The sequence below is a fragment of the Rhinolophus sinicus genome, chromosome 12 (assembly GCF_057876585.1).
Source record: "Rhinolophus sinicus isolate RSI-liver-muscle chromosome 12, RSI-T2T, whole genome shotgun sequence".
Taxonomy (NCBI): domain Eukaryota; kingdom Metazoa; phylum Chordata; class Mammalia; order Chiroptera; family Rhinolophidae; genus Rhinolophus; species Rhinolophus sinicus.
Window position 1 is genome coordinate 44,836,660 of NC_142512.1, and position 27,958 is coordinate 44,864,617.

Here is a 27,958-nt window from a genome sequence, read left to right on the forward strand (position 1 = left end):
GCTACATATAAACACAGACACACACACACACACACACACAGAGATCCACAGTAAAAATGCTGCAGGTGGGTGGGGTTTTAAACATGAATCTATGGCTCTTAAAAACTTGGCAAGGCTATTATTCTATGGGGATTCTTTGCTGAGCATAATTCAACTGCTCTAATTCTGGTCATACATTTACTTTTCATCAGCACACAATGTTATTAGGTTGGTGTAAAAGTAATTGCGGTTTAAAAGATTAAAAATAATTGCAAAAACCGCAATTACTTTTGCACCAACAGGCTGGGTTCAGAGTTTTATACTATGAACAATTCATTATAAAGTTTTAGTGATGGTTGGCTATTCCCCAGGGAGTGCAGAGACTAGAAAACAGGTTTTTAGAAAATATGCAAAAAAGTTTTAATACAGCAACATGTATATATGGGACTATGACCCCCTTGGTTCTCCAGTCAGACACATGCTATTCTGAATGCACACAAAACAAAAGCTTTGGGGCCCTCTGCTCCTCTTGGTGAAAAGGAATGAAGGACAACTGAAACAACTTTCTGCTCTTAAGTTGGACAATTTCTGTATCTGTGCTTTGATTTTCTCCATTCTGTAAAAGCGATAAAAATCATCAAAGTAAGATTTTTAACTGTCAAGTATTGGAATACATTTCTAAAAATCTTAAATTGGATTTACAATTTAAGAGCATCCAACTGCACTGCTAGAGGACACTGGCTGCAGAGTCAAGTAGCCTCAATTTATCAAAATAAGATTTTTTTTGGTCTTGGACATCAGTTTTCTGGTACACAAATGGCAGGAGCAGTTGTTTAAGACAGTCTGTCACGGGTAAGAGCCAGGTGAATAAATGAAAGGAAATCAAACCCGATCTTCCAGAGTAGAAGGCAAATTCCAAGTTGTTTAAAACTTGGAAATATGTACTTCATCAAGCTGTAAACAATACACAGAACAATTTCTTCATCCCCTCAGATCAGAGACTAGGGAATTGTCAAAAGATAGCCAGAGATCCTACACTCAAGACACTAAAACCAAAATCCATTAGTTTAATTCACATGTGCTGGCACATTTTTAACTAATTATAAACTGGACATCCAACTCAATTTCCAATGTCAATGTTTACTTTTAAACCATTGTATTCCCAATAATGATGGGAAGAACTTGAGAATAGGATCAGGATATAGTATTTTTGTTCCATTAGCCTTTCCTCCGTTGTACACCTAATTTTTATTCTTTATAATTCAAACAAAAATAACTCAGCATTTTTCTAAACTCTCATTTGTCTAAAGTACAACACTGACAGAATTCATGAATACTACTACTCCAGAAGTTTGTTGAGCAGCATTAGAGAAAATAAATTAATAGGTACCACCTAGTAACTAACAAGTTTGAGTTTTCGATTACTAAAGCCTACCTGGGGGTATTCTGGGTCAGTCAACCAACTCATTCAATCTGATAACCTGTTTCTTGAGCTACAGGTGCCAAACAGAGTATCTTGAGGTCCAGGCACAGAAAATGGGGCTCTACTACTATTATTTTTATAGAAAACAATTTTATTTACTGAAGGTTAAGATCACAGTTCCCAAACAGGCTCAATTTGAAAACAGCCAAAAGGAGAATACCTGGGCATGATAAACCTCAAAGTTGCAAACCTACTTTACTTCTAAAATCAACAGTATTTTTTTCCAATCGGAAGTGAATATTTTTGTCTTGACAATTTTTTTTCCTTAGTTCTCTTAAGGCTCATAATTTCTACCATGAAAAGATGACTCAACTCGATTAATCAGTAAAACCAGAACTTTTATATCATTGCTGCCTTTGTCCTGACTATAATTTTATTTTTAAAATCTTCAAGGATAAAGACTTTTAAACCCTTAGTTTTTATTTTCCCTTTAAGAATATGTATTTCCACTGGACAAATACTTAGAAGAAATACGTGTGCCTTCAAGTACATACTGGCTTTCTAACAATCCAGACAGGCCAAGGACAACTGCCACATTAGTCCTCAACTCTTTGGGAAACCATGGATTCAAAAAGGAGCCAAATAAATATAACAACTGTAGTTTACACTTGCCCTTAGAATTGCTAATTTCTATAAGTTGCTTTTGTCAACAAGAGTAGTGCGATTTACCCTGAAGTGATGGCTAAATGCCATTACTGTACTTACCTCCAAATAGTTCCAAATCTCTTAAGCCCTCAACAATGAACTTTTCCGAGACCCACCGCTAAAGAGGAAAACCCCAAAGAGAATTAGTATTTCTTCCAAGCCACAAAAAATTAGCTATTAGTCATTAGGCAGACAAACAAAAACACAACTACAAAAACAGAATCATGCAGTACAGTTAAGATACTACAGAAAAGTTTTGAAAAGAATCTTGGATTTAAATCAACTGAAAACAATAGATTAATTCCCGTCTCTATTCCTCTTTGCCTAATTTGATGAATGATTCTTAAACCTGAAAGACGAAAAACACACAGTACTGGCCCTAATAATGAAGAATGTTTTTGTCCTTCCTATACATAAAATTACCTTTTGGTTTTGTCTTACTCATTCCATAGCTGTCTATTACAGAAGCTTAGGACCATGAATGCCAATTTGAAAAATATTACTGGAATTCACAACACAGAAAACAGGGAAGAAACAGTGGTTTTTCACAAGGCTCTATTAGTTTGGAAAAGGAAACTGCAAGCTGCATGTTCTTTCATCCACTAGGATTTCTAAAGAATCACTGCTTACATTTTTTTACCAAGTTTACAAGGCCCAAACTAGCATGAACAATCTATGGTTCACTTTACTGGCCTATTTCAAATGGGTATTGGATTTCCATCAGACTGTAAGTGGTCTGGTTTCACCTGAGTCAGACTAGGTTGAAATAGAAAAGAAGCTCATATTTAAAAGCAATGGAATCAAGATTGTATTTCACTTAAGGACTGGTGTTAAAGTTTGGCTTGGGGACATTGTTTCCATGGGGCAGAGTTCAGCCTAAGGAGAGATTCAGTTTTTCCTCATAATTAACAGTGTTGTCTACTCTTTCCAATATAAATTGTTCTTATACATAAACGTAAGAAAAAAGATTAGGTAACATTCAGAAATAAGTTGCATAATATGGATTATGAATTGGAACTATAACATCATTCTCTGTCCTTCTCTATGTCAATTTTTTCCAAATTAAAAGAACAAATAACACCGTAAATTAAAAACTTGACATAAAAAAATCATGCACTGTACCACAAAATATTAAAAAAAAAACCCCAAATTGTGCCATTTTAATATTTAAAGTGGTACGTTCATAATGTTTCACAGGACTTATACATTATTATAAGACTTTTAAAATAATTACTACTGCATTCAGAAAATAAGTACTTTATAATAAATGAAATAAGATACTCTTTTATGAAATCACGGAAGCTTGTAAAGAAGCTAACATCAGTATTTCATTTGTTCTTGAGGTAATTTTAGCTGGTGAAGTTTTCAGGTGTAAAATTTTTCATGGTTAAAAAGTCTTCCATTAAAACCTATGACTATATTTGGGAAAGTGTTCCAATCATTACAATTTGATACAGATTTTTAAAACAAACAAACTCACTGAAATTACACAGGAAAAGGACAGATCGTTAGCAGTTACATATCTACACATTCACCTCATTTAATGTTGAATGACTGATAGTCACGAAATAAGCCATCTTGTTTCTTCTCTGTCAGACAAGCTGGGCGATGTATTGTGTGTGTCTGGTCAACCTCTGCCTGCAAGCTCTTTTCTCAGGAGTGGAGGCTGCAATACCTGCCTCACTTCCCACACCCCTCACTTCTGTATGATTCTGAGCATCACATAAAAAACCACCTACAGTATCTGCCAAAACACATTACTTTTCAGAAAATGAAAATAGTAAAGCCAGAAGAATAGAAACACTCACCCTAATTCGCTCTGGTTTACTTACAAGAAAAGACATGAGTTCCTAATGTGTAGACCTATTTCAATTTCAAAAACTTAAACCTAAAAGGAAGATAGAAACAGGTTGAGTTAGTCAAATCTCCTTTTTTAGAAGTATCTTTTGATTAACAAAAACTTCCTACAAGTCCACTATTCAAAGCACTGTACTATAAACCTAAAAAGTGCTCGATACTAAAGATTTGTTTAGAGAAACTTTCCTTGACAATAAACATAGATGTACTTAGGCCAAGTACATTCTGAAATACTGCAATCTCTATAAGAAAAGTTTATTATTATATGGTTTTCTTCTTTAATTTTTTATATTTCTGTTGGCCCAACCCCCCACTGACCCTTTCCCAGAAGCAATTACCTTTAATTCTTTTGGCTGTTTAACCTTTTTATCACCATTCTTAAAGAATGTTTATATGGCCATGACTTATTCATTTTAGACATTCACCTAACTTCCTACCATGGTAGATGAGGACCAAGCGCCCCTGCATCACCTCCCTGCACTCTACCTTCCTGCCTTCAACATAGTTCTGGCATAATTTTTGGTTAAATCAATAATCCATATTTACATTACTTTGACTATGCAAACATGCTTCATAGCTGAGGCAGTAGGTAAAGATGACCATGTCTTCTTTCTCTACACCCATTTTTTCCCAAAAGTTAATAATTGCCTCATTTTTTCACTTCCTTGGTTCGCCATGTGGCAATACCACGTGTTGCCAAGGATATCAATCAACTGGAACTCTCACACATTGCTGGTGGGAATGTTAAAATAGTTTAATCGTTTATGACCCAATAGTGCTACTCTTAGGTAATCTAAAAAAAAATAATTGAAAACATACGTTCACATAGACTTGTACATAAATGTTCATGATAGTATTATTCACAATAGCCCCAAATTGGAAACAATCCAAATGTCTACCAACTGGTAAGTGTATAAACAAAATGTGGTATATACACCAGTGGAATACTACTCAGCAACAAAAAGGAACAAACTACTGCTACTGTGTTTCCCCAAAAACAAGACTGCTACTGTGTTTCCCCAGAAAATAAGCCCTGCTACTGTGTTTCCCCAGAAAATAAGCCCTAGCATGATTTTTCAAGATGACATCCCCTGAACATAAGCCCTAATGCGTCTTTTGGAGCAAAATTTAGTATAAGACCTGGTCTTATTTTCAGGGAAATATGGTAGATGCAACAATATCACATTAAATGAAAGAAGTCACACAAATCTACATATTGTTTCCATTTACATGAAATTCTAGAAAAAGTTAAAATGTGACAGAAAGAGCATTGGTTCCCTGGGATCAAGGGTGAGAAGAGGGACCAACTTCAAAGAGATGAAACCTTTCAGGGGTGAGAGAAATATTCTATATCTTAACTGGGTCATGGTTGCATGACTCTCTCTGGCAAAACACAACAAACTACACTTAAGATAGGTGTATTTTATTGTAGGTAAATTATATCTCAATCAAGTTGATTTAAAAAGTAAAACGACTAAAATAAGTACTCAGAAATGCTTTTGAAGAATCGAGAAAGAAAACCTGCCATATTTCCCTTTTTTTTTTGAGGTGTGCTTGTGAGGAGTTATGGTAGTGATATAGCAATGGGGGTGGGACTTAATTCGGTACATAGAGTTCTAGGAATCCTTAGAACTGCTTCAGAGAAATTCAGAGAAGCCTCCTACCCACCGTGTTGAGAATCATGTATCCTGCCATGAAACAGTAAAAATGTAGATTGAATTTGAAAAAAAAAAAGTAGAATATACACTGTTTAATAATACGCAAAAGAAATTTAAGAGGAAACAAGGTCCGTATCCATATGTAGTCTACAAGAGAAAGAGACTATTAATGTAGACGAGAGATGAATTTTATCTACAGAAAGAATTGTCTATGCTCTGGGAAAATATTGGAAATAGAAAGTAAAGCCAATTGCAAAACACTGCATAAACTAATGTAACTGCCCATTTGGAGAGCCCTAAGAACTGGCTCTAGGCTGCCACATCTACAGCTTCATTAATGATCTGAACCATTGGTTCCAAAACCAGGATATGTTTCAAATTAACTCGTGTAGTTCTAAAAACCTATGGATATCTGAACTCCCACCTTCAAAAATTTTAATCCAGCAGGTCTGGAGATACACAAGCACAAATGGGCAACTCCTCATGGAGTTCAGTGAAGGGGAAGATTACTGTAATGGGTAGACCTGGATCGTTTCATGAAGGGGTGGGGCTTGAATGTCAAATAGGACTTATAAGTGGGAATTCCAAGCATGAAATAGTATTAGCCACTGATAATTTAGTGCTTACTTTGTCTGTTCCACGGGTGTATCTCCGTTTCTAAAATAGTGCCTACCACATAGTAGGCACACAGTAATGAATCGCTGACCAAATGTGCTGAGGAGTGTGTCAGCATTTTGCATATATTCTCCAGTTAACGTGAAGCAGTTACAGAAGCAGAACTCCACATATATAAGAGCAATGAACGGGTCTTAAATGCATGCTCAAGTATGGATTTTATTCAGCAGGCAATAGAAAGCCACTGTAGGTTTTGAATAGGTTTTGAACAGGGGACAAACACAAAACAGTGGTATAAGGTAGTGTCTCTCAAACTTTATTGTGCATGCAAATCACTTGAGAATCTTGTTAAAATGCATTTTGATTCAGAAGGTCTCAAGTGGGGCCTGGTGCTTCTAACAAGCTCCCAGATTACGGTAATGCTGATCTGTGGACCATCATATTGACTAACGTTTCAGAAGCCCTGTTCTAAGGAACACAGAAGGAGTATTAATTTGCAAAGGGATGGGGAGGAGACGCGGAAATAACCCAGAGAAAGGAATGCCAATTAGAATACAATTAGAGTGAAACCATATTTTTGGTGATAAGAGCCTGTGGCAGAGGGAATGTTAAGAAACAGATGGATAGGGGAGAAAAACAAAGAAACTTTATTTAGTAAGGACACAGTAATATCTCTAGCCCATACTCTACCCTTTAGAGGAAAAGCTTTTACAAACTCCTGGATATAAGGTTATCTAGTCTGCTTGAAAATGTCCCATACCAGAGACTACCTTATCCAACTCCAATGTGTGTGTGTGTGTTTGTCTCCAAGTAACTGGGAAAAGAATAGTGTGTCAACCACAAAACAGGAAAGCTCAGAGGTGGAAGTGGTTTTGGTGGAAAGATGAGCTTAAAGTTTTAAATCATATCGCAGTTGAGAAAACAGTTATATATTCCGAGTGGAAATATATACATAGCATTCAGTTAGAAAAGCTAAGACTGATGCTCGAGAGAGAGGTTAGAGATGGCTATGTGTTGGGAGTTAGCAGCTAAAGCAATAAGAGTGATGGAAGTTCACTGAAAGAGAAAAGGGTGAGAGAAAATCAGCAGGCTGGAAGGCGAGCTTTTGGGTGCATAGCAATGGCTGAATAGTCTCCTGGCCTGAGACAAGCAATCAGGTAAGATTTGGTTGCTTCTACTCTCAGGGACAAGAAAACAGTCTTGGGTGTCTCTAGAAAGTATGAATCAGTCAACGAAGAATTGTCTGTCTTATGCCGCAAATACGTACTGAAATATGGTTCTACTTGAACAGATTCTACAATAATAGAGGGAGCAATTCGAAAGGCTTATCCTCTTTGGGGGAAGTCAAGTTGGGAAATGAAGGATATCTAAGCAGAAGTCTAGACAAGTAAGTTAGTTCCCCATCTCCTGAAAACTTGAACAATTTTATTTAACCACTCCCCTTCCCCCGTGTTCACTTCCCTACCCTCAACACCCCCTCCCCCCGCCATCTCCTCCCCAAATCTGTGGGCACTTAAACATTCTTGGAAAACAAGACAGTTAGGAGCTCTTTGTTGTGTCTGATTCACGGAGTCACCTAGGTTTCTGTCCTTAAGGGCGCTTGACCCGCTGCCTGTCCAGCCTGGGATGAGATGGGAATGGGAAGGGGGCGGGAAGTAAGCACTGGGAGGTGCCGCCTCTTCGCTACTGCAGGACAAATTGACACCTGGGCCTCAGGTACGCCACCTGGAAGTTGGGGGGTGGTGGCGGAGAAGGGGCGGGAAAGCAGGAGCTTGCCTCTCCCGCCTAGCAACTCCGCTCTTGGGTCTCCCCGCCAGGCCCAAGCCTATTCTGCTTTCCGGCTGCAACCCCTCATTGCGGGAATCGAGGACTCGCGTGAAAAGGGGGCCGTGGAGGGCGAGAGGGGAGAGCCGGGATGGCCGCTCTGACGAAGGCCCGCCCCGAGGAGATGAAATCGGCGTCAGGGAGAGGAGGGACTGATCCCTGGAGCGCAGCAGGCGGCCCCGCCAGTCCGGTACCTGGTCCTGGAGTTAGCACGAAGTCCCGACCCCGTCTCAGCTCCGCCTCCTCAGTTTATAACCTCGCCGCAGCCCCGCCGGTTGCTGGGGGGGAGGTACGCAACGTGCCATGCGCAGTTAGAGGGACCCCGGGAGAGCTGGTGGAGAGTTCCGCCCCGCCCCGGCGAGGGTGAGGAAGCTCCGCCCCGCCCCGGGAGCCCCGCCCCGCCCCGCCCCGCCCCGTCCCGCCCCTCCCCGATGGGGAAGCTCCGCCCCGGCCCTCTCGGCCCTCTGTTGGGGAAGCTCCGCCTGACTTTCCCTGTCGCTTCGGTTGCCGCGGGCACCCAGCAGCGACAGCGCGGGGTTGCGGTTCAGCGGGTGTTGAGTTCTCATTCCGCGCAGCGCGTACCAGACAGCATTCAGTTTCCCACAGAAGGGACCCGTTTCCCCAAGTGTGTGGAAGCCAAAGACCTAGTTTGTGGGTGAGCACTGCAGGGTTCGAAAAGGACTCCCCAGAGCCTTCGCCCCCGCAGCAGGAAGGAAGTAGATGATTTCGATAATGAAGAGTCAAGGGGACTAGAGTAAGGCTAACCAACACTGGCTGCTGACTTGGCTACTCTGAGGATTTTATTTTCATTTCGTGTGGTAGGACTTCAATGGGGAAAAAACCCATCGCGCTCTTTTCATTGAATACATCTCAAACGCCCCTCACTTTGGCCTCTCCGGCACCAAACTGACAAGTGCTAAGGGGAAACTCAATTTATCTCTACTTCAGGTTACTAAAAGGAAGAAAATAGCTCAATTAATGGTAACTATCATTTTTAGCCTTCTGGATCTTTTCATTTCTGGGTCACTCCTCATTTGCAACTCATGTTTTGTTTGCAGAAACCTGTAAGGTTTGCCTTGATGGGAAAGCTAGCCTAAGCCAAGGCAGGCAGCACTTGAGAAATGATGAAGCAATCAAGTGATGGAGCAAGACTCCCTTCTGTGAAGTTGCCTTTTATTCACTGACTTACTGCGCCCATGGAGGAGGTAGTTCCAAAATTGGATATATACCATCACGCTCTTCCTAGTTCTGACCCTTGACACAGATTTATACTGGTCTAACTTCCAAGGTGGGGGAGTTCAGTTACATCCAAACAGGGACAGAAATGTGACTTTGAGACTGAATGTGAACTTTGCCAGTAAACCGATTTGCACCTCAAGGTCTCATTCAATTTTATATACATCACTTTGATCTTATCTAGTGATTTAACATTCCAAAGCACTACTCTTAACTATTCTCTCATCCTCAAAATACAATGCCTCTCTCAGCAGCAAACTTGGTAAATTGACAAAGCAAGATAGTAGCAGAAATTGAAGTAAAATTCTTGGTGATGTTCTTTTGGAAAAACCTTCTTCCCATGTGGTCTTTGGAGTTGGGGGTACTAGAGAAGTCAGTGCCTGCAAAGACACCAAACTTGATGCAGCCACCACAATGAGTAATTTAAACATGGAGGTACTTCCCATCTGTTCTCATAGCCCAGTAGCTGTGTTATTTTCTAGCTGGGTATCAGTCTACCAAAGGGGCTGAAAGATCTCACCGTCTTCATGACTGCCTACAAAAGCTTAGTTAGATGAGGATGGAAAAGGGGCCACAGGTTAAACCTGGCAAGCTCAGGAGACTGAAAACAACCACATAAAATGGCATGAACATAAAAAATTCCTATGTAAAAGAGGTACCTGTCTCTCCAACTTACTTGTATCCAATCCCAGAGATTTCCCTGCTTTGCTTTCTCCCATACCCGTAATCTACCACTAATGGATTTCATGTAACCCACCTCCTTTGATTCTATGTATAAAATAAGCTGCAAACCACCCCTTTGCAGAGCATTTTCTTAATCCCTTGAGATTTTGCTTCCCAGCAATTGTCATCAGTTTGGCTCAAACTCCTACAAGCTTTTTCTTAGGCTGGGGGTTTCTTGGTTGACATAGAGAACCTTTGGACCCAGACTCTGTTCTGACAGTTTCAAGAAGCAAATTTCCATTAGGTTTAGTTTTCCAGGGCCGACTAAGTCCAGAAAACTTAGAAAACTGGTGTTATGAAAGGTCACCTTGCAGTATTTACAGTCAATCTTTTCCTGTTTTGCTTTTGAATTATGATCCCTGCGATGCACAAGCCCTCTGATGCTTTTCACCTACTTATAATTAAGGGTTGGGGCTCTCCCAAGATTTCTGGAGCGTTTTGAAACTGGCTTGAAGCCTAGAGGAGTGGATATGGACTGATGATCCTGTTTTTTTTTTAACTCTGAGCATCCAGTTTAAACTAAGGGCACTGCCCTCTTCAAGATACCACATCACTGTGTGAAAGGTAAAACTAATTGCCTAGAACACACAAGTGGAATGCTTATGATGTGTAGTTTAACAAGTTTAGCAGGATTAATTTGCACAGCATTTTATATGTCAAAGCACTTTATACATGTTATCTAATATGATCCTTGGAACAGCATTTTAGAAAGGGGAGAGTAGGTACTGCTCATTTAGATGAGGAAACAGACTTGTTAAAGCACCAGGACAGCTTCCAGGTTCCTGCCAATAAATCCAGGGCTCTTTCCTGAAGTGGAAAACTGGCTTCAATTCTAGCTTTGCTAAAACCTTACTAAGTGATACAGTTACATGCAGGAAAAAGATGCAGAAGAAAGAGCTATTCAGTATTTAAGTTGAAAATGTAATAGGAGGGCAGTTAAGAGTTCTCCCTCAAGCAAAGCTGATACAATAAATAACCTAGACAGATGTAGTATTATCCGATTTCCAAATAACTCCCATGGAAGTAAATACTTAAAAAGACCTGGTATCTTTTAAACAAAGCTACACTATTTGGATAAAACCAAATAGATGAAATCAGAGGTTAGTTAATTTTAAAAAATGAAAATAAAAAATAATATCCATTAAAAGTGGTGTAGTAATAGAACAAGGTTCTGTAGGGAGAACAAGGTTCTCCCTTTCAGGAAAAAAATAATTAGCTTTCCTCTGAAATTGGTATTACTTCTCAGTTCATAGAACTGAGAAAATGACATTCAACTGTGCAAAGATAAAAACATTACACTTTCTTCCAAATGCGAATAAATCTTTGACTGATCACCAACAGTTATGCTATGGGGATAACTGTTTCCCATCTCTTACACCTTTTCAAATCATTCAAAGTGAGTGGAGGCAGGAACAGTAAGAAAATAGAATCCAGCATGATAAAAGTACAGTATTTCACCACCACCCCCATCAAAACAGATTCTTGTAGACACTGCTTTAAATAATTTTTACATTGCCAATTACTATTGGATGAGTGGAATGAGAAAGAAAAATCAATGTTTGTTCTTTGGTGTAAGTCCCATCTAAAGAAAACAGTTTCACATCTGGTACTTGACAGGAAAAGTTTCTATTAGTAAGGAAACAGAATTGTAAACTATTACCCCCACCACGGAAAAAGAAAAACCACAAACAAAACTAAACAAAACAAAGCCTGTCAAATTTTGCAGATAAAGTTAAAAGAACTCTAAAAGGATCTGGTTGGTTTCTATTGGGAGAAAGGAAAGCAGAGTAAAGCAAAAATGCACCACTTGGAAAATAGTTCTAGATAAAAATGCTACAATTTATTACAGAATTTTACATTTATTATCTCCTGTTAGGGAGAGAAAGTAATTATTATGCTCACTTAGTAAAAGGAAGAACAGAACAGAAAGTCAACGGTTAGTCAATGACTTGTCCCAAGTCAAAGGATAAGTTATAGGTTTTGGTGGCACTAAAAGCCAGGCTTTTATCTTCCAGTCCCATGCTTGCTTTGGCACTGCTAAGTGCCCAGGCAGTGCAGACAAGCTTGGAGGGCTTAGTGGTTTCCCAATGTGACAAGTCAACAACATTCTCCTCTCTTTGTCCTCTGATTCATAAGAGAGGAGATAATGGTGTCTTAACTCAAGACGTGGACTTCGGGGAGGAGCCCATTAATAACACCTAGGGCTCTAAAACTACAAAACATTAAAAAAATAACTGGGAATTAAGGGATTCTTGTCACGGCCAACTCTTTTGAAGGAAAAGCATTCCAGTGACTTTTATTGACTAGAAAGAACATCCCTATGGGCTTACACTCTTGTAGGGAAACCCCAGAAAAGTAAAGGCGGCACTCTGAGATTTTTGTCAATGAGTTTAATGTATGTCCATAGGTAGTGCATATGAATGCTTAAATTACAAAATTAGCTGCCATGGTCCAAATGTGTGGGACTTTAAGAAAGCTTTCATCAAAAGATAACTTACCCTATCAATTTTGATTTCTATAATGTACTTTAAAGGTTTGTAAAACAAGGCTAATTCTAGAATTATATAGCATTAAATTTTGTTATTTTTATTATTTTAATAACTTAATTTCATGAACTGTTAAAAAAAATATTACATTTGCATCTCCCAGTTTACACATTTCTGCATTAACCCAGAGAAAATCCCCCGTGAAGTTTCCATGCAGTTACAAAGGCAGCAGCACATGCTGTTTCCACAGCAGCTTAGTATTGCCTCAGACACACCTGCACATAAAAGCGTCCACAAAAAAATACCCGCCCACCCCTCTCCCACCAAAAAAACCCAACCATTTCCCATCCCACCCAAAATTACCTGGTACAAGCAGTGACTTAAAAAAATGCTTTCTTAGAAGGAAGCATTTATAAAATGCAGAGATCTGAACAAGCTAAATGCTTGTGCAGATAGATGGGCCTCTCTCCCAAGAGTTCCTCCCTCAAGAGGCAGAAAGAACTCTCCAAAGTTTAGGAAAGCTCATTTTTAAAAGTATCCTTATGCATATTCATGGCTATTTCTTTGAAAGAATATACCCAGCCTCAGCTGTGGAAAAGATCAAAGCAGAAAGAGAAGCAAAGAGACACAGCCATAACACAGAATAGAGGCTCTCCAGGAACATCCGACAGGTTGCAGCGACCAAGAAGGAAAACATTTGTGACTTCACACAGACCACTGATCTGCTCTGGTTGAAGCAGTTAATTTTTCATGCACTTGTTACTCAAGAAAAACATACAATCACTTAAAATACAGCATTCACGATGTCATTAGCTTATGGTATCACGTAAGGAGAAAGCTGTGCTCCTGTAGTAACTATCCCTAAAATTTTCCACATACATGTAAGCATCTTAAAGTCTACAGATATCCTATAATACTGTCATCAGCACCCGCACCTACAAAACATACACTGAACTACATTGTTTTGAGTCCCTGAAATTTCAACACCACAGATAGTGTTCTAAATTTTACTTTTTTACAAGCTTAATGTAGACACAGAAGAAAACACCAAGCAATGTTTATTGTGCAATTCCAACAGTTATTTGTGGAATCTTGGTTTAGAGGCATTCTCTATAGCCATTTCAACTGCTATTTCAAACTGCCATTTTAAACGAAAAGCAACGATCTAATTGTGTATCTATAAATTCATGACATTTCTTCAAATATCATAGCACTAAAAGCAGTGATGATTCGTTATAATTTTAAAAATATTTTAAAACTACAGAGTTCATACAGCATTCCTTTCATAAAATAATCAAAATAATTTGATTATCTGGAAGAAAATTACTGAAACAGAGTCTGTTCAATGTATCAATAACCTCTGTAAAACTCCAAAAAAAAAAATAGAACAATGAAATAAGGATTTTTCAGTCACGGGTTTGAACTTGAAGATGAGAAATGGACTGGTATTTTTTTACGTTTCCTGTGAATTCAGAGCTTACAGGTGGCATCAGGACTCAGATCTCTGGGATGACTTTACATGGCTTTCACTTTGATTTGTTTCATTTTCATTTGCTTCTTTTCCAATTTCTTTTGCTCCCGCCTCAAGGCAGCTTCCTAGGTGGGGAGAGAGAAAGAGAGAGAGAAAATCCAAACTAAGCTCTAAGCACACATTTAACAATCAAAACTAGACTACTGCCTATACTATTATTCAAAACTTAGGCTTGCACCATAAATAACATTCCAGAAGACAGTTATAAAAATTGCTATTATCTATGTTCGTTAATGAAAATTACCTGGAGTGAAGCAAATTTCAAGTTAAAAAGAAACTAAATACTACATTTAAACAGGCTTTGTTAGTCTAGTCTGAGTTTTCCTATGCGCAGGAAACACTAACCCATCTTTCATCATAACAATTTTATGTACCTGCCAAGAATTTGTACTTCAGTTCAGAAAACCTTAAGATCTTGTTTGATCAGGTTATTAATTATAAATCTCTTTTTATTAGTAGCATAGATGTTATACCTGAGCACAATATTTCAATTCACAATGTTCAATTGGGGATTTTTTCATCATATTTTTATTTAGGCATTAGGAGGTTTATATAGGAGAGGAAGAAGCTTCAAACACATTTTAGTAGCAAAAGTCTGAATGTTTATCCATCCACAGCTGTGCTATTTTGTATGTATCTTAAAGAATTGAACCATCATTGTTAACACTGATTTTATGGGAAAACGCATCCCGAGTTTGCGTTCACAAAGGCAAAAATGAACCTTCCCCCTTTGGCAGCTGCTGCCTCCTGTGAGGGCTCAGAAGCAAGTGAACAGCCACAACATAAGTCAAAAGCTATACTCTTCTGGGATAGCTACATGAAGTGGTCAGAGCTCTGTCCCAAGGTCCCTTTCCCACTGAGCCAACCCCTATCTCCGTCATATTCATTCTTTCCTCAACACAATCCATCCCTTCCTATATTACGTATTATACACATGTGGAAAACTACCGATACACAGAATATGATATAGTGGGTAAGTGAAGAAATTCACGTTAACATATTTAAGAAACATATTTCTTAATGTCTATAAATATGTGAAAAATGTTCAAAAAATGCCAAACAAATGAGCTATCATTTCTCCACTATCACAATCATACATTTAAAAAATGGTAAGCAGTTTTCATAAAGACTGAGTATAGAGGAGCTTTCCTATCATATGCTGGTAAAAGCACAAATGGGTACAACTTCTTATTGGCCCATCTTTCTTTCTTTCTCTCCTAGGACTGTTTTCCTCAGGAAAATTTTAAAAGCACAAATATGGAAAGACACTTTCTTGAAAGACATGTTTTTAATATAAAAAGTTACAGAACAGTGTTTATAAGATGAGCTACATTAAGAAAAGGAATATACGTACTAAACATAGAGAGTTGGGGAACTAAATAGACTATATAGTGTTAACAGCAGTTACCTTTAGGGATGGGAGTCGTCTAAAGGATTATATTATTTTCACATAGTAGGATTAAGGTTAGTTTTAATTTCTGTGTATATGTTTCTCTGTATTTTTCAAATTAAATATGTAAGAAAACAAAACAAACAATGCTATACTAGTAGGGCAGGAGGATCCAGATCATTCCTATGAATGAGCCATTCAAGTCAGAAATATAATTTGACTATATATTTCTTCTTTTTGGCGGGGGAGCGAAGAGGGGTAATTCCCTTTCCCATTTAATTCACTGGATATTTTTACAAGGTAACCAAGCCTAAATACTACAAAGCAGTGGTTCTTAAAAAATACGTTTTAACCCACAAACAGCTTACAATCTGACTTAAGTTCTGGGCCCTCCTTTTTCTTAAACCTATTGTAGTTTCAAACCCTAGAAAGAACTGGAGAACCTCTTTTTTTTCCATAGAAAAATGAAAGGCATTATCTATTAATGATTCTGTGTAGATTCTCTCAGTGTACTCATTAAAAAGGCATTTATATTTATAAAGAAGATTGCATAAACACAGCTATATTTTCAGGGGAAAAATACCCATCAACTAAACCAAACCAAATCCAATAAAAAGTGATGAGAAAGGGTAAGATGGGAGGAGGCCAGCAGCATGCTACGTAGGCCTTTCACTCAACAGCATTAATCACTCCACTGGCATTGAAGCGCCACACAACGGCTCTCTTTTACTTGGCAGCATAGTTCCTCCACTTCTAGGAATTTTCTTCAATCCTCGAGATTATTCTCATTAAAATCCACATCTCCTAGAGCTCTGTTCTCCTCTTTTTTTGACCAGCATTTACCAGGCTTAACATTTTCGAGCTGGACTATGGCATCTTAGTTCACAAAAATGTAAGAACATGCTAATGTTTGAAACATAACGTACCATAGCCTAAAAAGCTCTTGGGTTTGAGATTCATATCATTCTCCAGGATTGGACTCAATCTAACATGGTTTGAACAGGAAACACTATTTATTCTTTATAGTGCTATTAACTAATTAAATGTCCCAAGTACTGAGAAAACGCTAAACTGTTAGCTTGTGTACTTTCCCACACAGAATTACCTTAACAGCCAATATGGTACACATAGCAACCTCGTAAATCTTAGTTCTACCTCAGTGATAAGTCTTTTTTACCTCCAGCCTGCGCTGTTTCTCAGGATCTTCCTCATTCATGATTCGCTCCTTCTCTGCTCTTTTCTTCTCCTCACGCCGAGACTGTGCCGCTTCCTGTCTTTGCACATGCGTCAGCTTTAAGAAGTTCTCTTCCACTCGAGCTCGGTTCTTATCTGCTTTTTGTTTGCCCTTTCACCAAGAAACAAAGTGTTTCATAAGAAATCCATTTCAATCCAACAGAAGCAAAATCCCATTTAGTAGGCTTTCATAAAACTACTACCATTTAGCACTTTCAAGTCAACTAGCAAAGATACAATTACTGAAATCCCAGAGGAAAAAAACAGTAAAAGGTGCCAGCTTATAATAAAAGCTACTGGTCTTACTTCTCTGTTGAGTCGGAACTTTTTGGCTTTATCGATAGAATAAATCACCATGTTCATCAGGGGTAGCAAAGCCTCCATATCCTTTGGGTAAGTGTTACCTGAGCCAGGCACTGGAAAACAAAGCCATTTTCCTGCTGAGTTAACGGCAGCATTAATACTTCTGAGTCACCCAACCTTTTATTTTTTATTTTTTTATTAATAGACTCCTTTCTTCAAGTTTCTTAGGCAGCTAAAATGCGGAAAATAGAAATTAAAATATATAAAAGGATCTCTTATTGAAGAAACTCAAAGGCAATACGCAGGCATGGGGTTAATTTCAATCTAGTTTTTTAATAAGCTATCATTTGGGAGGGAATAATACTCTCCTTCAGATCACCTCTCAGGAAATGAAGAACCCAGACAGACACAGAACACTTACCACTAAATGTAAACAATAGCGTCCTCTTAGTGTCAGGCAGCTTTAAAGGCTGACCTTCCCTGTCACAAAAGAAAAGGCTGTTTAGAAGGAACACAAGAAAGACGTTCTCTATGTACATAAGTCACCCAATTCACTTAGATGAACAGATACCTGCCAACAATCAGCATAGTATTTGGTTTGGCATCGTCAAATCAAGTATAATCTCAGAGCCTGAAGGAGCTTACAGGTCATCTGGTCGACTCGTCTACCTGCTGAATGCATTCCCAAGTGACCTTTATCCCACGCTTGGACTCCTCCAGTGATGTACCAACCAGGCAAGATACAGTCCACCTCACCTGGGCAGCCAGAAAGGAGCCCAAATTTAAGTGCAAGGCCCATATTTTCAATAACGTTTTTGATTATTTTGATGGATTTTTATGTTTTATTTCCAGCTCCTTGTTACAATGAAGCATCTTATTTTTGAGTCAGGCTCAGAATAAATCTAGAAATAATCTACCTTGCATGCTTCAACAGAGAAAGCTAAACAAGAACATCACTTTCAGTATTTTTATTTCATACGTACTCTTGCATAATTTTTGGACCAGAGAACTGGTCTGAAAAATGAACAGATTCAATCTTGTCAGCGTAGTGTGTAAGAAAGTGAACCATCTGAAATAAAGAAAAGAAAATTATTTTTTCTAAAGTAGGGTTTGATGCATTTCCCTTTTTTCATAAAGATATTCACTCTTCAATCCTCCCTTACTTTTGCACAAAGTCATTAAGGCTAAAGCTTTAAAAAATTAAATTTAAATAAGAAATCGCTCTTCAATGAAACTAGTACTTTTTCTTCAGTAACACCAATTATTCAATTCTTCTCATTAAGCAGCTAAAATATATCTCAAAATAACATTCTAAACAAGAGTGAAAGCACGAAGAGAAAATCTAAAATAATTTCAGGGGATTCTTCATAAACACATCACCTTGAACTTACATTCAGAACTGTCTTTGAGCTATCCTATATTTTTATGACACTAATATGTGCTGTTACCATTACACAACCAACGACTCTCTCTATACATCTCTCTTCTCTAACACTATCTGAAGCTTAAAAAAAAGGATTAAATGACATGGTGATAAGGATTAAAGTTGTAGTTCTTTTTCAAAAAACCTGAAAGCCATTAGCAATCCTAGAACAACTTGCACTTTATTTAAAGAGAACTTCTTAACTAATCAAATTTTCCTTTTGACAAGTTAATCTATTGCTTAAAGAAGGTATTTTAATGTCTGTGTGGGAAAGAATACGTAACCAGTGCATTGTCATAAAATGAAGAACTTGTACAGCGTGACTTTTAGGGAGAGGGCCCTATATATGCCAAAGTGTACAAATGTATGTCTTCTATTGCATTTACCTTTGTATCCATCATTCCCTCTGTGACTTCTCCCATCTCTGATAGGATGGCCAAGGAGTCCGGCAGTCCATACTTTGCTCCAGACTTAGGTTTGTCACTACAAAACTCACTCTAGAGGAAGAGGTAATTGAAAGTAAGACATGACATTTTCTTATACACAAAGACTTTCTGTCTCTCAAGAGGATATGGACTGACCTATTTCAAAATGGTTAATGATCCTATGCTCTGAAGGTGAATCTCTATGTAATCAATGGGCACAGTTGCTATGTACATTGGAGTCGGAACAATTCGACATACCAGATCCTGCATCTCTTTCTGCAGTCGCACCAAGGCTTTCCGAGTGCCAACAGCAAACACATACGTATCCATGTCTTCATCATTCATGGTCACTTTTATTTGCTTTAAAAAACAACAAAACTCACCTGTTAGGCTCTGTGATAGGCAGCTTCCTAAGATGGCCCCCAAGATTCCCACCCCTTGGTGTATACGTCCTCCCCTTGAATGTGTGAACATGATGGGCTATCACTCCCATCACTACCTATATAGTGTTAGGTAGCAGAAGGTCCCAAAGTCCCTAACGTTGACTTTGACTTAATCAAAAGGAATATTATCCTAGGTGGACTGACCTAATCAAGTGAGTCCTCTAAAGGAACTGAGCCCTACTTGGAGAAAGAGTCAAAGTGTGAAAGGGTGTGGGGTGGACAATGTGGCAAGGACCTGAGAGTGGGCTCTAGGAGCTGAGAGTGCTTCCCAATTGACAACTAGCAAGAAAATGGGACCTACAACCACAGGGAACTGAATTCTGCCCACAATCTCAATGACTCTGAGAAGAGGGCCCCAAGCTCCAGAGCTTGTGAAATAAGTCACAGATACAAATACATCACAGAAAGACAAACACCATGTGATTTCACTTACATGTGGAATCTAAAGGACAAAATAAATGAACAAAGAAAACAGAAACAGACTCATAGACACAGAGAACAAACTGTGGCCAATTGGTAGGAGAGTTGGGGGGCTGGGTGAAAAAGGTGAAGGGATTAAGAAGTACAGATTGGTAGTTCCCAAATAGTCACAGGCATGTGAAGTACAGCATAGGAAATACAATCAATAATATTATAAGAACTATGTGTGGTGCCAGGTAGGTAACAGACTTATCAGAGGAATCACTTCGTAAATTATATAACTGTCTAACCACTATCCTGTACACCTGCAACTAATATAAAATAATATTGAATGTCAACTGTAATTGAAAAAAAAAAATGAATTCACTCTGCACAGAGAAAACCAGCAGGGATAATACATACCACTTGATCACTCACTGGCCTCATCATCCGGGCCAGGACATTCAGTAAGTCCTGTCTCTTGAGGAACTGAAAAAACAAAAACAAAAGCAAGAGAACAGTTGCAACTTCTGCTTACTATAAAGAAAATACCTGGGAGAGGGAATCAGATGCTTCATGCAATATAATCAACATTTGGGCCGGCCCGGTGGCTCAGGTGGTTGGAGCTCCGTGCTCCTAACTGCGAAGGTTGCCAGTTCGATTCCCACATGGGCCAGTGGGCTCTCAACCACAAGGTTGCCGGTTTGACTCCTGCAAGGGATGGTGGGCTATGCCCCCTGCAACTAGCAACGACAACTGGACCTGGAGCTGAGCTGCGCCCTCCACAACTAAGACTGAAAGGACAACAACTTGAAGCTGAACGGCACCCTCCACAACTAAGATTGAAAGGACAAGTTGACTTGGAAAAAAGTCCTGGAAGTACACACTGTTCCCCAATAAAGTCCAATAAAATCTTTAAAAAAATATATATACTCAACATTTGCCAGTTAGTATAAGATGATTTTTATACTTCATTTTAAGTCAAACGTGAAAGGATGAGACACTTGAGGATTTGAATCCCTCCGGAAAAAAACAAAAGGTGATATATACACTGTCCCAGAAATCCCCTACTCACCCTGAGCTGGATAAGCATCCCCTCACAGCACACTCGACCAGAGCACCACAGGTTGTAGATATGCTCGTTCTCCTGGTTCAGCTTCCCTGTGCTTATGGCTTCTTTGTTAGTTCCATCATCCCCTAGGGGCAAAACCATTTAATGTGATTCTCTGAAAAATGCTGGGGCCTTATTGTTACACTCTTTTCCACCCTGATCCCACAAAAATCATAGCTTTAAGGTGGCAATACTTTGCCATCTTCTAGAACTCTCCTTTGAACACTGATTACAACAGATGGACACCATTCCTTTTACTTTTAAATCTCTTTGTTATTTCCATAAAAAAATATGGACTCTAGCATTGCTTCTGTGTCCTTGTTAGTTAATGACAATCAGCTCGAGCATAAATTTCTCAAGAGTAGACACAAAATGGAGCAAAGTTAGTTTAAATGTCTCTGCCAAAAGTTAAAAAAATCTCCTATGCAGTGAACAAAAAATACCATACTACAACTAACACTCCCTCACCATGTCGCCTGTGAGTTAACTTTAACCATGTTTGCTCTTCCAACAGCAACATGGTAAGTGCTATTAAGAGCTGTACTTTAGATCAAATTCCAATCATTTCCTCTCTTCATTTGATTAAGTGTACAAAAGAAATTGTTCAACCCTCACAAGGTAAAGCAGACTGATACACTAAATGAAAACACATAAGGGGAAGTGGAAAGCGTTAAAGGCTGCTTATTATTTTCCTAATTTCCAGGTCTATGGAACAACAGAGAGCGCATGAACATCGGAAGTATGTAGACGAGGTTCTAATATCATGGTTGCAATTGAATAGCTTAAGTTTTAACACTTCTGGATTTCAGTTCCCTTCCTCAGGAAAACAGAAACTATATCCAATAGACAATATTGTTATAAAGATTAAATAAGAAACAATATATGCAAAGTACCTAGCACAACACTTAAACAGTCTTCTAAAGAGACAAGCAGACGGATACTTGCTTACTATTAGAGGGAAACAAAGTGTTAAATACCAAATAGGGGTGAAGGTGGGTGAGTCCACCTTACTCCTTACACTACACAACTACAGGGAATCCTGTAAGGTACTTCAATGTGTACCTCTTCAGTGGATCCGAGACTAAAGTGCCCAGAACCTGGGAGAATTGTGAGGGATTTCTAAAAGATGCACTGAAAGCATTTACCAAGCTATTCAAAATGTTAAAATTACTTGCTTTCAGCCAGACTTTTATCAACTTGCGTAGATAACACTGACTATCTCATTCTAATCAAAAGCTGTTTAGCAACTGTTAATTAATGAAAGATGAGAAATTTAATAAATGAAATTTACTCAACATATAAAACCTAACAAAAATGGGATCCTAAGAACAAATAAAACAGCACTCTCTTCAGCAGTCCAGTAGAAGTACTCAGAAGTTTATACTGAAGGGAATAAACAGTTCTTACCAGATAATTTTCAAGCAGGCAGTTGGACTTCCATTAGCCTCACTTACCTACTAAGGTAAAGTTGCTCTCCAAAAGCTCTCTATGAGTGTTAAACCAAGCCTGAGCAAGGCGACTGTTTTTATTCTTCCCAATGATATAATTCATGATGTAGGCCAGCAGACCAGTTACCATCAAAATTTCTAGATAATAACTCTCCCAGCTGTTCTGGAGGTGTGCAGGAACCTAAAGAAGAACAATTGTTCTATTTAATGTTGGCTGAGGATGAAGGATGGATTCTAACTCATGGGATGAAGGAGAATGAGAAAACCCATAAACAGAAGCGGTTACTACTATTACTGTCACTGAATATGGTTGTACTTTGAACTATGACCATTTTGGTTTTCTAAGTCGGCTTTGTAAAAGACTCTTTGAGGAAACGTGAGTACAATCAAATGGGATAAAAAGCTGGAAAGCCCTTTGTATTAAACTTGATTCTGAGTCCCACCCCAAAATAAAGCCAATGTCTATCCTCTTCATCATTCCTTGATAAATAAAACTATGAGGGCTAGAATAAAAACACAGGGGTTACTTCTCTAGGTGTGGAGTTTTATCAGAAGAATTGATGTCAAACTCTTTCACAGCTCCCACTATTATGTCAACACCAGCTATATGTCACTAATATTTCTGGGATGAACGACAGCAAAATATCTTGTTGGTTTGGAAGTCAGAATCCTGTATACGTACATCAACAATTGTTATTGGGTCTTTATTTTTGCTAGAAGAAGTATCTGGTTTGTCTTCATAACCTTCAAATTCTTCATCATCATATGGCTCATTCTCGGTGTCTCCCTCCTACAAAAATGAGGCACAATGTTTCCCCCTACAAATGTTGCCAGCAGTTGTCACCTCATTTTCATAGGCAACAGTTGTAGAGGAAAACAGAACACTTAAGCAGCAATCACAGAATTCAGGAATATTACATGTTTTCAACAAATGATGACTCTCCATGCTTTTGAATCCCAAGTGCTAAATAATATAATTCCCACCCATATACAGAATCCACTCTCCACTCCTTCTCCCAGCCAGGTTTTCCATAGAGGAGAAAACTACAATTCATTCTTCGATCAATGCAAAAGGTGGGAACATTCCACAAAACATTTAGAAGAGTGCCACCTACTGAACAAAAAGATACTAGAGAGTAAAGGTCTCCCCAGCACTGGGTCTTAACTTGACTGCCTGGGGAAAGCGCTAGTTACAAGTTTTTCCATCCTTCCAATTTCCCAAGAAATCAATTAAAAAAAAAGGAATCTCACCTGGGTATCTGCATCTTCAAAATCTCCTTCTTGGTTTTCATCCTGTCCTTCCAACTCCACAGTGGTCTCGTCTTCATCGTCCTCAGTGGTTATCACCCGTTGAGGAGATTCAGTAACAGAATCTTCCGTGACATCCTCGAATTCAGCGAAGTCATTATCATCATACTCTACTATGTCTTCCTCATCCTCGAAATCATCAAACTTGGCCTCAGAGATACTCCCAAACACCAAAAGGACAACACAGAAGGCGTGGAAGGCTTTCATTGCACCTTAACAGTGAGTTGAAACAAACAGACCCTAAGTGGACTGCCATTCTACACATAACAAATCAAATTTAGAAACGATTAAAATATATCAATGACTCCTGCTTTTCTCTTAATACTATTCATTTCAGATAGCATTAAAAAAAAAAAAAAAAAAAGATGAGGTGAGGGTAAAGAGGCCTGGGTTCTAGTCTGAACTCTGTCACTAGTTATTTGTAAAATTGTGGACAAATCATTAATTTTATTTAGTTTGGTTTCCATTTACACTGTGTATTTGGTAAGTATTGTTTTGAGAGCCTATAAAAAGCTTTATACAGGAACTGGGAAGAGGTGTAATAAAATAAGAATGAGATGGAACTACTTACCTGTTAGTGGTAACAAAAATAATACATGAATGAAAAGCCATTCATGCTTAGATCAACTTGGTGTGTTCACATGTGAACACCATCATGATAAAAGCAAACGTGTAAGACACAAAGTTCTGGGCACTGTACTAAAGGCTTTACAGAAAGCAGCTGATTTAATCCTCATAACAACCCTTTGAGGAAAGTAGCATTAACATCCCCATTTCACAGATAAGGAAATGAGGCACAGAGATGTACTACCAAGTAACACAGAGCTATGATTTGATTCCAGTTTTGACTCCAGAATCCCTGATAACCATTTATCAGGCCACTTCTCAAATGTAGGCCGGTGGCTATGATTTTATATTACTTACTTAAAGTAGTAAATTTTTTGCTAACAAACTCGTTCCTAGTGTACATGATGTAATGAAATACATCAGTATTTCATAGCTTTCTGAAAAGAACAGTGGGTATTCCACCATCTAAACATACATAAATCTACATGTAAATAAGTTATTTTGTACAGTAGGATTATGGCCATTTTGCCTTTATTTTTCCTAATTTTCCTATGATGTGCTTTTGTAATAAAAAAATAAAAGCATGTTTCCTGAGGCACTCAAGAGGCACTGCAAACTGAGGAATAGCTATAGCACAGAGGCCTGAAGTAACATTTTAGGAGTTTGGTAAGATGGAGCATTGGGTATGCAGACCAAAGTGGGGGTAAGGAGGCTTTTAGAAGGGCCTGCAGGGCCAGGATGATGACCCTTATTTACAGACCACACTAAGAAGTCTGGATAATTAGACTCGACTAAAGGATTTAAATAGGAGAGTGACATTATCAGATTTGCAATTTAACTGACAGCTCATACACAGTGTGAATTGGATAAAGGCACCTGAGGCAGGAAAAACAAGTGGTTGAAATAATTATGTAAGATATAAAACAGCATTGAACTGGCAGTGGTACTGAGAATGAACAGGAAAACAGATGTGATATTTAAGAATTACACACACTTGTCAGCATAAAGTGATTGAATATAGAGAATGTGGGAAAGGAAGACGGGGTGATTGTAAGTGTCGGCTTGATTAATGGCTGGACAAAGTCATCCTTGAGATAAAGAACAATAAGGGAGAAAAAACAATTGGGGGGGAAAGGCAATAAATTAAATTTAGTACCTGTTGAAAAGTTCAGAATGTTTTTAAGCAGCATGTTAGATGATTAACACTTATCTCTTGATTTTCACGATATCCCTAAAAAGTATCATAACCTATCTTATGGAGGGAGAAAAGGAAGTAGTTAGAAATATAAGTCTGGAAAAAAAAGAAAAGAACAGAAATATAAGTCTGGAGTTCAGGATACAAGCCAAAGCTGGAAATAGAGAAGGTGTGGGAACGGATGAGATCCCCAGGGAGTATTAAGAGTGAGGGTTAAAAAAAAAAAAAGAACATCAAAAAGTCTTGAAACAAATCATAACAGCTAAGAGGTGGGCATAACAGGAAGAACTGGAATGGGAAACTAAGAAGGAATGGTTAGAGAAAAAGCAGGGACTCTGGTCAAAGTGTTATAGAAGTCAAAGGAGAAGCATATTTTTAAGAAGAAAACAGAGTTCAGTTTCAATTGCTGCAGAAAGTTCAAGTAAGATATAGACCAAAATTTTCCAAATGTTAATAAGGAAATCATTTTTGGCAACTGCAGGAAAGTTGTAAGGATGGAAGCCAGAATGCAGGAAGTTGAGAACTAATGGAGGTGACTTACTACTCTTTCAAGGTGCTCTGGGATAGCGAATATTCTGTATTTCATATTTACAACACCATAAATTCTTAAAGGAATCGGCGTAGTATCAAAGGTTATTGCCTAATACCTTGCAAGCCATGGCTGCTTAAGAAATATTCCTTGAACTGGACAAAGTTCATAAATTTTGAAAGGCACAAGTAATTTGAAACATGCCATAAAGGATAGACCAATAGCATATCCCGTCCAATATTTGATCTTTGAGGTTAGCAACAGGAAACATTTTATGAGCAAACATAGCTGCCTTCTCAAAACCAACCTCAAAAAGGATGATGTGTCTCCAAACATTCCTACCTTCCTCCAGTAATCTTTTATTATAGTCAAAAGTGGAAGAAAAATGAAAAAGAGCACGCACTTTGGTGGAGTTAGATTTGTTTTAAAATGTCAGCTCTACCATTTGCCAGTTATATGATCTTGGGCTACTTACTTAAAATTCCGTTTTCCACTTCTGAAAAGGGGATACCCATTCACTACTTGCCTCACAGGGCTGTAGTGGGTAGTGCAGGAGATACATGCCTAGCACGTAAAGGCACTCAGTAAATATTAGTTCCCATTACTTCCTTCCCGTGTCTTACGAACATCCTTTAAGATTTCATTTTCAGTGTTTCTCTTTTCAGATGTTTTCAACTTTTTCAAATAGAAGCAAATAAAGGTTAACATTGGCACAGTTGATTTGATTACCTACCTTACCTACCAAAAGGTCTGATCAATTCAAATTGCATTTCCACTCAAGAGGGTTCACACTGTAGAAGCGTTTCTAAGATAACTCAGCACAGTAATGGGGCTCCTTCAAGGTTATTTATGTTAAAATTATCCAAGGCATTTGTACCTTGGCCTTCTCACTCTGAAGTCTCTCTGCTGCAAGGCATTAAATGCACAACTCCCTGCCAGGCCACCCAGTCCTGAATGAGACTCTTGGGGCAAAGAACACAAGCACTACCAAGTCTGGTCTGATTAGCTTCTGCTGGCTTCCTTGGCAGTCTTTCACAGACTGGGTCTGGACTTAAAAATCAGAGGAGTAAGTGGGGGAATCATTCCTTGCTGCCATTTAGTTAGGCCTTTCAGACAATGGCCAGACTGAGACTTTTGGAAGTCATATAGACATGCCCATCTCCTTACACCGTTGGATAAAAACACGTTTTATGTAAGAAACCTTCAGAAAAGACTGGCCAGAGTTTGGTGTTTTTGTTAAACCACCCGGGTCTAGTCTTTCCCCACCATGGAGAATCAATTCATCCTGCCATCTCTACTCCACTCTTCCTGCTGCCCACTGTCAGTTTCCTCTAACTTTGCACTTCTGATTGGCATTTGCTCACAACTCTGTGGGGAAGTTCCCCAAAACCGTTCAAATCACCCCAATGCTGAAGACCAACAGGAAATGGGCCTTGAAGTGGACAAAGTTTGCTTGTTTTTGTTTTGTTTTGTTTTTGTTTTTAAAGAGGGCGCAGCTCACAGTGGCCCATGTGGGGATCCAACCGACAACCTTGGTGTTATTAGCACCACGCTCTAACCGACTGAGCTAACCGGCCACTCCAAAGTTTGCTTGTTTTAAGAAAGTCCGGAGAAGTGAGAAGGCGAGGGGACCGATGTAAGTTACACAGGCCTGTCTGAGGGAATTGGGTGGGAAGGTGGACCGGGCTAGGCTACTCAGAGTGACTTCTCCGCCCGGCCCGGCCCCCACTGACTAATACGTCATGGCCCGCTTCCTACCTGTACCAGGGGCTAGAACCGGCCCAGCGCTTCTGAGGCCGCCGCCTTTACCCCGCCTGCCTCTCGGCCTGGCCACTGCTTGCGCTGTCACCGCGATTTTACTGCCCCCGATGCCTCTAGGACACAGCTGGACCAGGTAGCTCAGTCACGTCGCGCCACTCTTCACGTAGCTTCCACCGTCCAATACGTAGACTGCGTGCTGCCTGTCCGCGCCTGCGCGCGGCTAAGAAGTGGGACGCAGCCTCTAGGACCGCGCGAGACCTTCGTCACCCTCGCCCCGGTGAGTAGAGGTGGGGCTGCTGGGAGAATTACATAATCCCAGCCCCTGGGCCGGAACTCCCCACGCCGATCCCAACCCTCTCCGTTAGGATTCGGTGAAGTTGTCATCA

General features: G+C 39.1%; 3 protein-coding genes and 1 long non-coding RNA gene across 12 annotated transcripts in view; 2 read left to right on the top strand and 2 right to left on the bottom strand.

Annotated features, from left to right (window-relative positions):
* STRADA (STE20 related adaptor alpha) overlaps positions 1 to 8,394 on the bottom strand; it is a 23,222-nt gene extending 14,828 nt beyond the window's left edge. Inside the window, exons 1-3 of one of the 8 annotated variants that reach the window (XM_019732905.3) lie at positions 8,256 to 8,392; positions 3,940 to 3,995; positions 2,168 to 2,225 (exon numbers count right to left, since the gene is read on the bottom strand). In XM_019732905.3, the coding sequence (XP_019588464.1) occupies positions 2,168 to 2,225; positions 3,940 to 3,951 (70 nt within the window). In that variant the 5' untranslated portion in view covers positions 3,952 to 3,995; positions 8,256 to 8,392. Of the gene's footprint in view, positions 1 to 2,167; positions 2,226 to 3,642; positions 3,996 to 8,255 lie in introns of those variants that run through there. The other 7 variants (XM_019732904.3, XM_019732903.3, XM_019732908.3 and 4 more) reach the window with 7 other exon arrangements.
* Positions 1 to 9,252, top strand: part of LOC141568942 (uncharacterized) — a 27,519-nt gene extending 18,267 nt beyond the window's left edge. The window contains exons 3-4 of the long non-coding RNA XR_012492285.2: positions 7,529 to 7,624; positions 9,120 to 9,252. This is a non-coding gene — a long non-coding RNA (uncharacterized LOC141568942). The remainder of the gene's footprint in view (positions 1 to 7,528; positions 7,625 to 9,119) is intronic.
* A 3,141-nt stretch (positions 9,253 to 12,393) lies between these two features.
* On the bottom strand, positions 12,394 to 27,954 carry CCDC47 (coiled-coil domain containing 47). 2 transcript variants are annotated; one of them, XM_019732901.3, is made up of 13 exons: positions 27,570 to 27,954; positions 23,464 to 23,732; positions 22,895 to 23,002; positions 22,219 to 22,393; positions 20,729 to 20,850; positions 20,077 to 20,142; positions 19,070 to 19,171; positions 18,773 to 18,883; positions 17,947 to 18,032; positions 17,385 to 17,443; positions 16,967 to 17,076; positions 16,605 to 16,772; positions 12,394 to 14,102 (listed from the first exon to the last, which is right to left on the bottom strand). In XM_019732901.3, exons 2-13 carry the CDS (start codon positions 23,725 to 23,727, stop codon positions 14,022 to 14,024), a joined length of 1,452 nt encoding a protein of 483 aa, XP_019588460.2. In that variant the 5' UTR covers positions 23,728 to 23,732; positions 27,570 to 27,954; the 3' UTR covers positions 12,394 to 14,021. The 2 variants fall into 2 exon arrangements, with proteins under 2 accessions (XP_019588460.2, XP_088658445.1); XM_088802319.1 differs by lacking the exon at positions 27,570 to 27,954 and adding an exon at positions 25,930 to 25,996 and having other exon boundaries at positions 13,726 to 14,102.
* Positions 27,831 to 27,958, top strand: part of DDX42 (DEAD-box helicase 42) — a 34,766-nt gene continuing 34,638 nt past the window's right edge. Inside the window, exon 1 of the mRNA XM_019732892.3 lies at positions 27,831 to 27,849. The gene's annotated coding sequence lies outside the window, so the exon portion shown is untranslated. The remainder of the gene's footprint in view (positions 27,850 to 27,958) is intronic.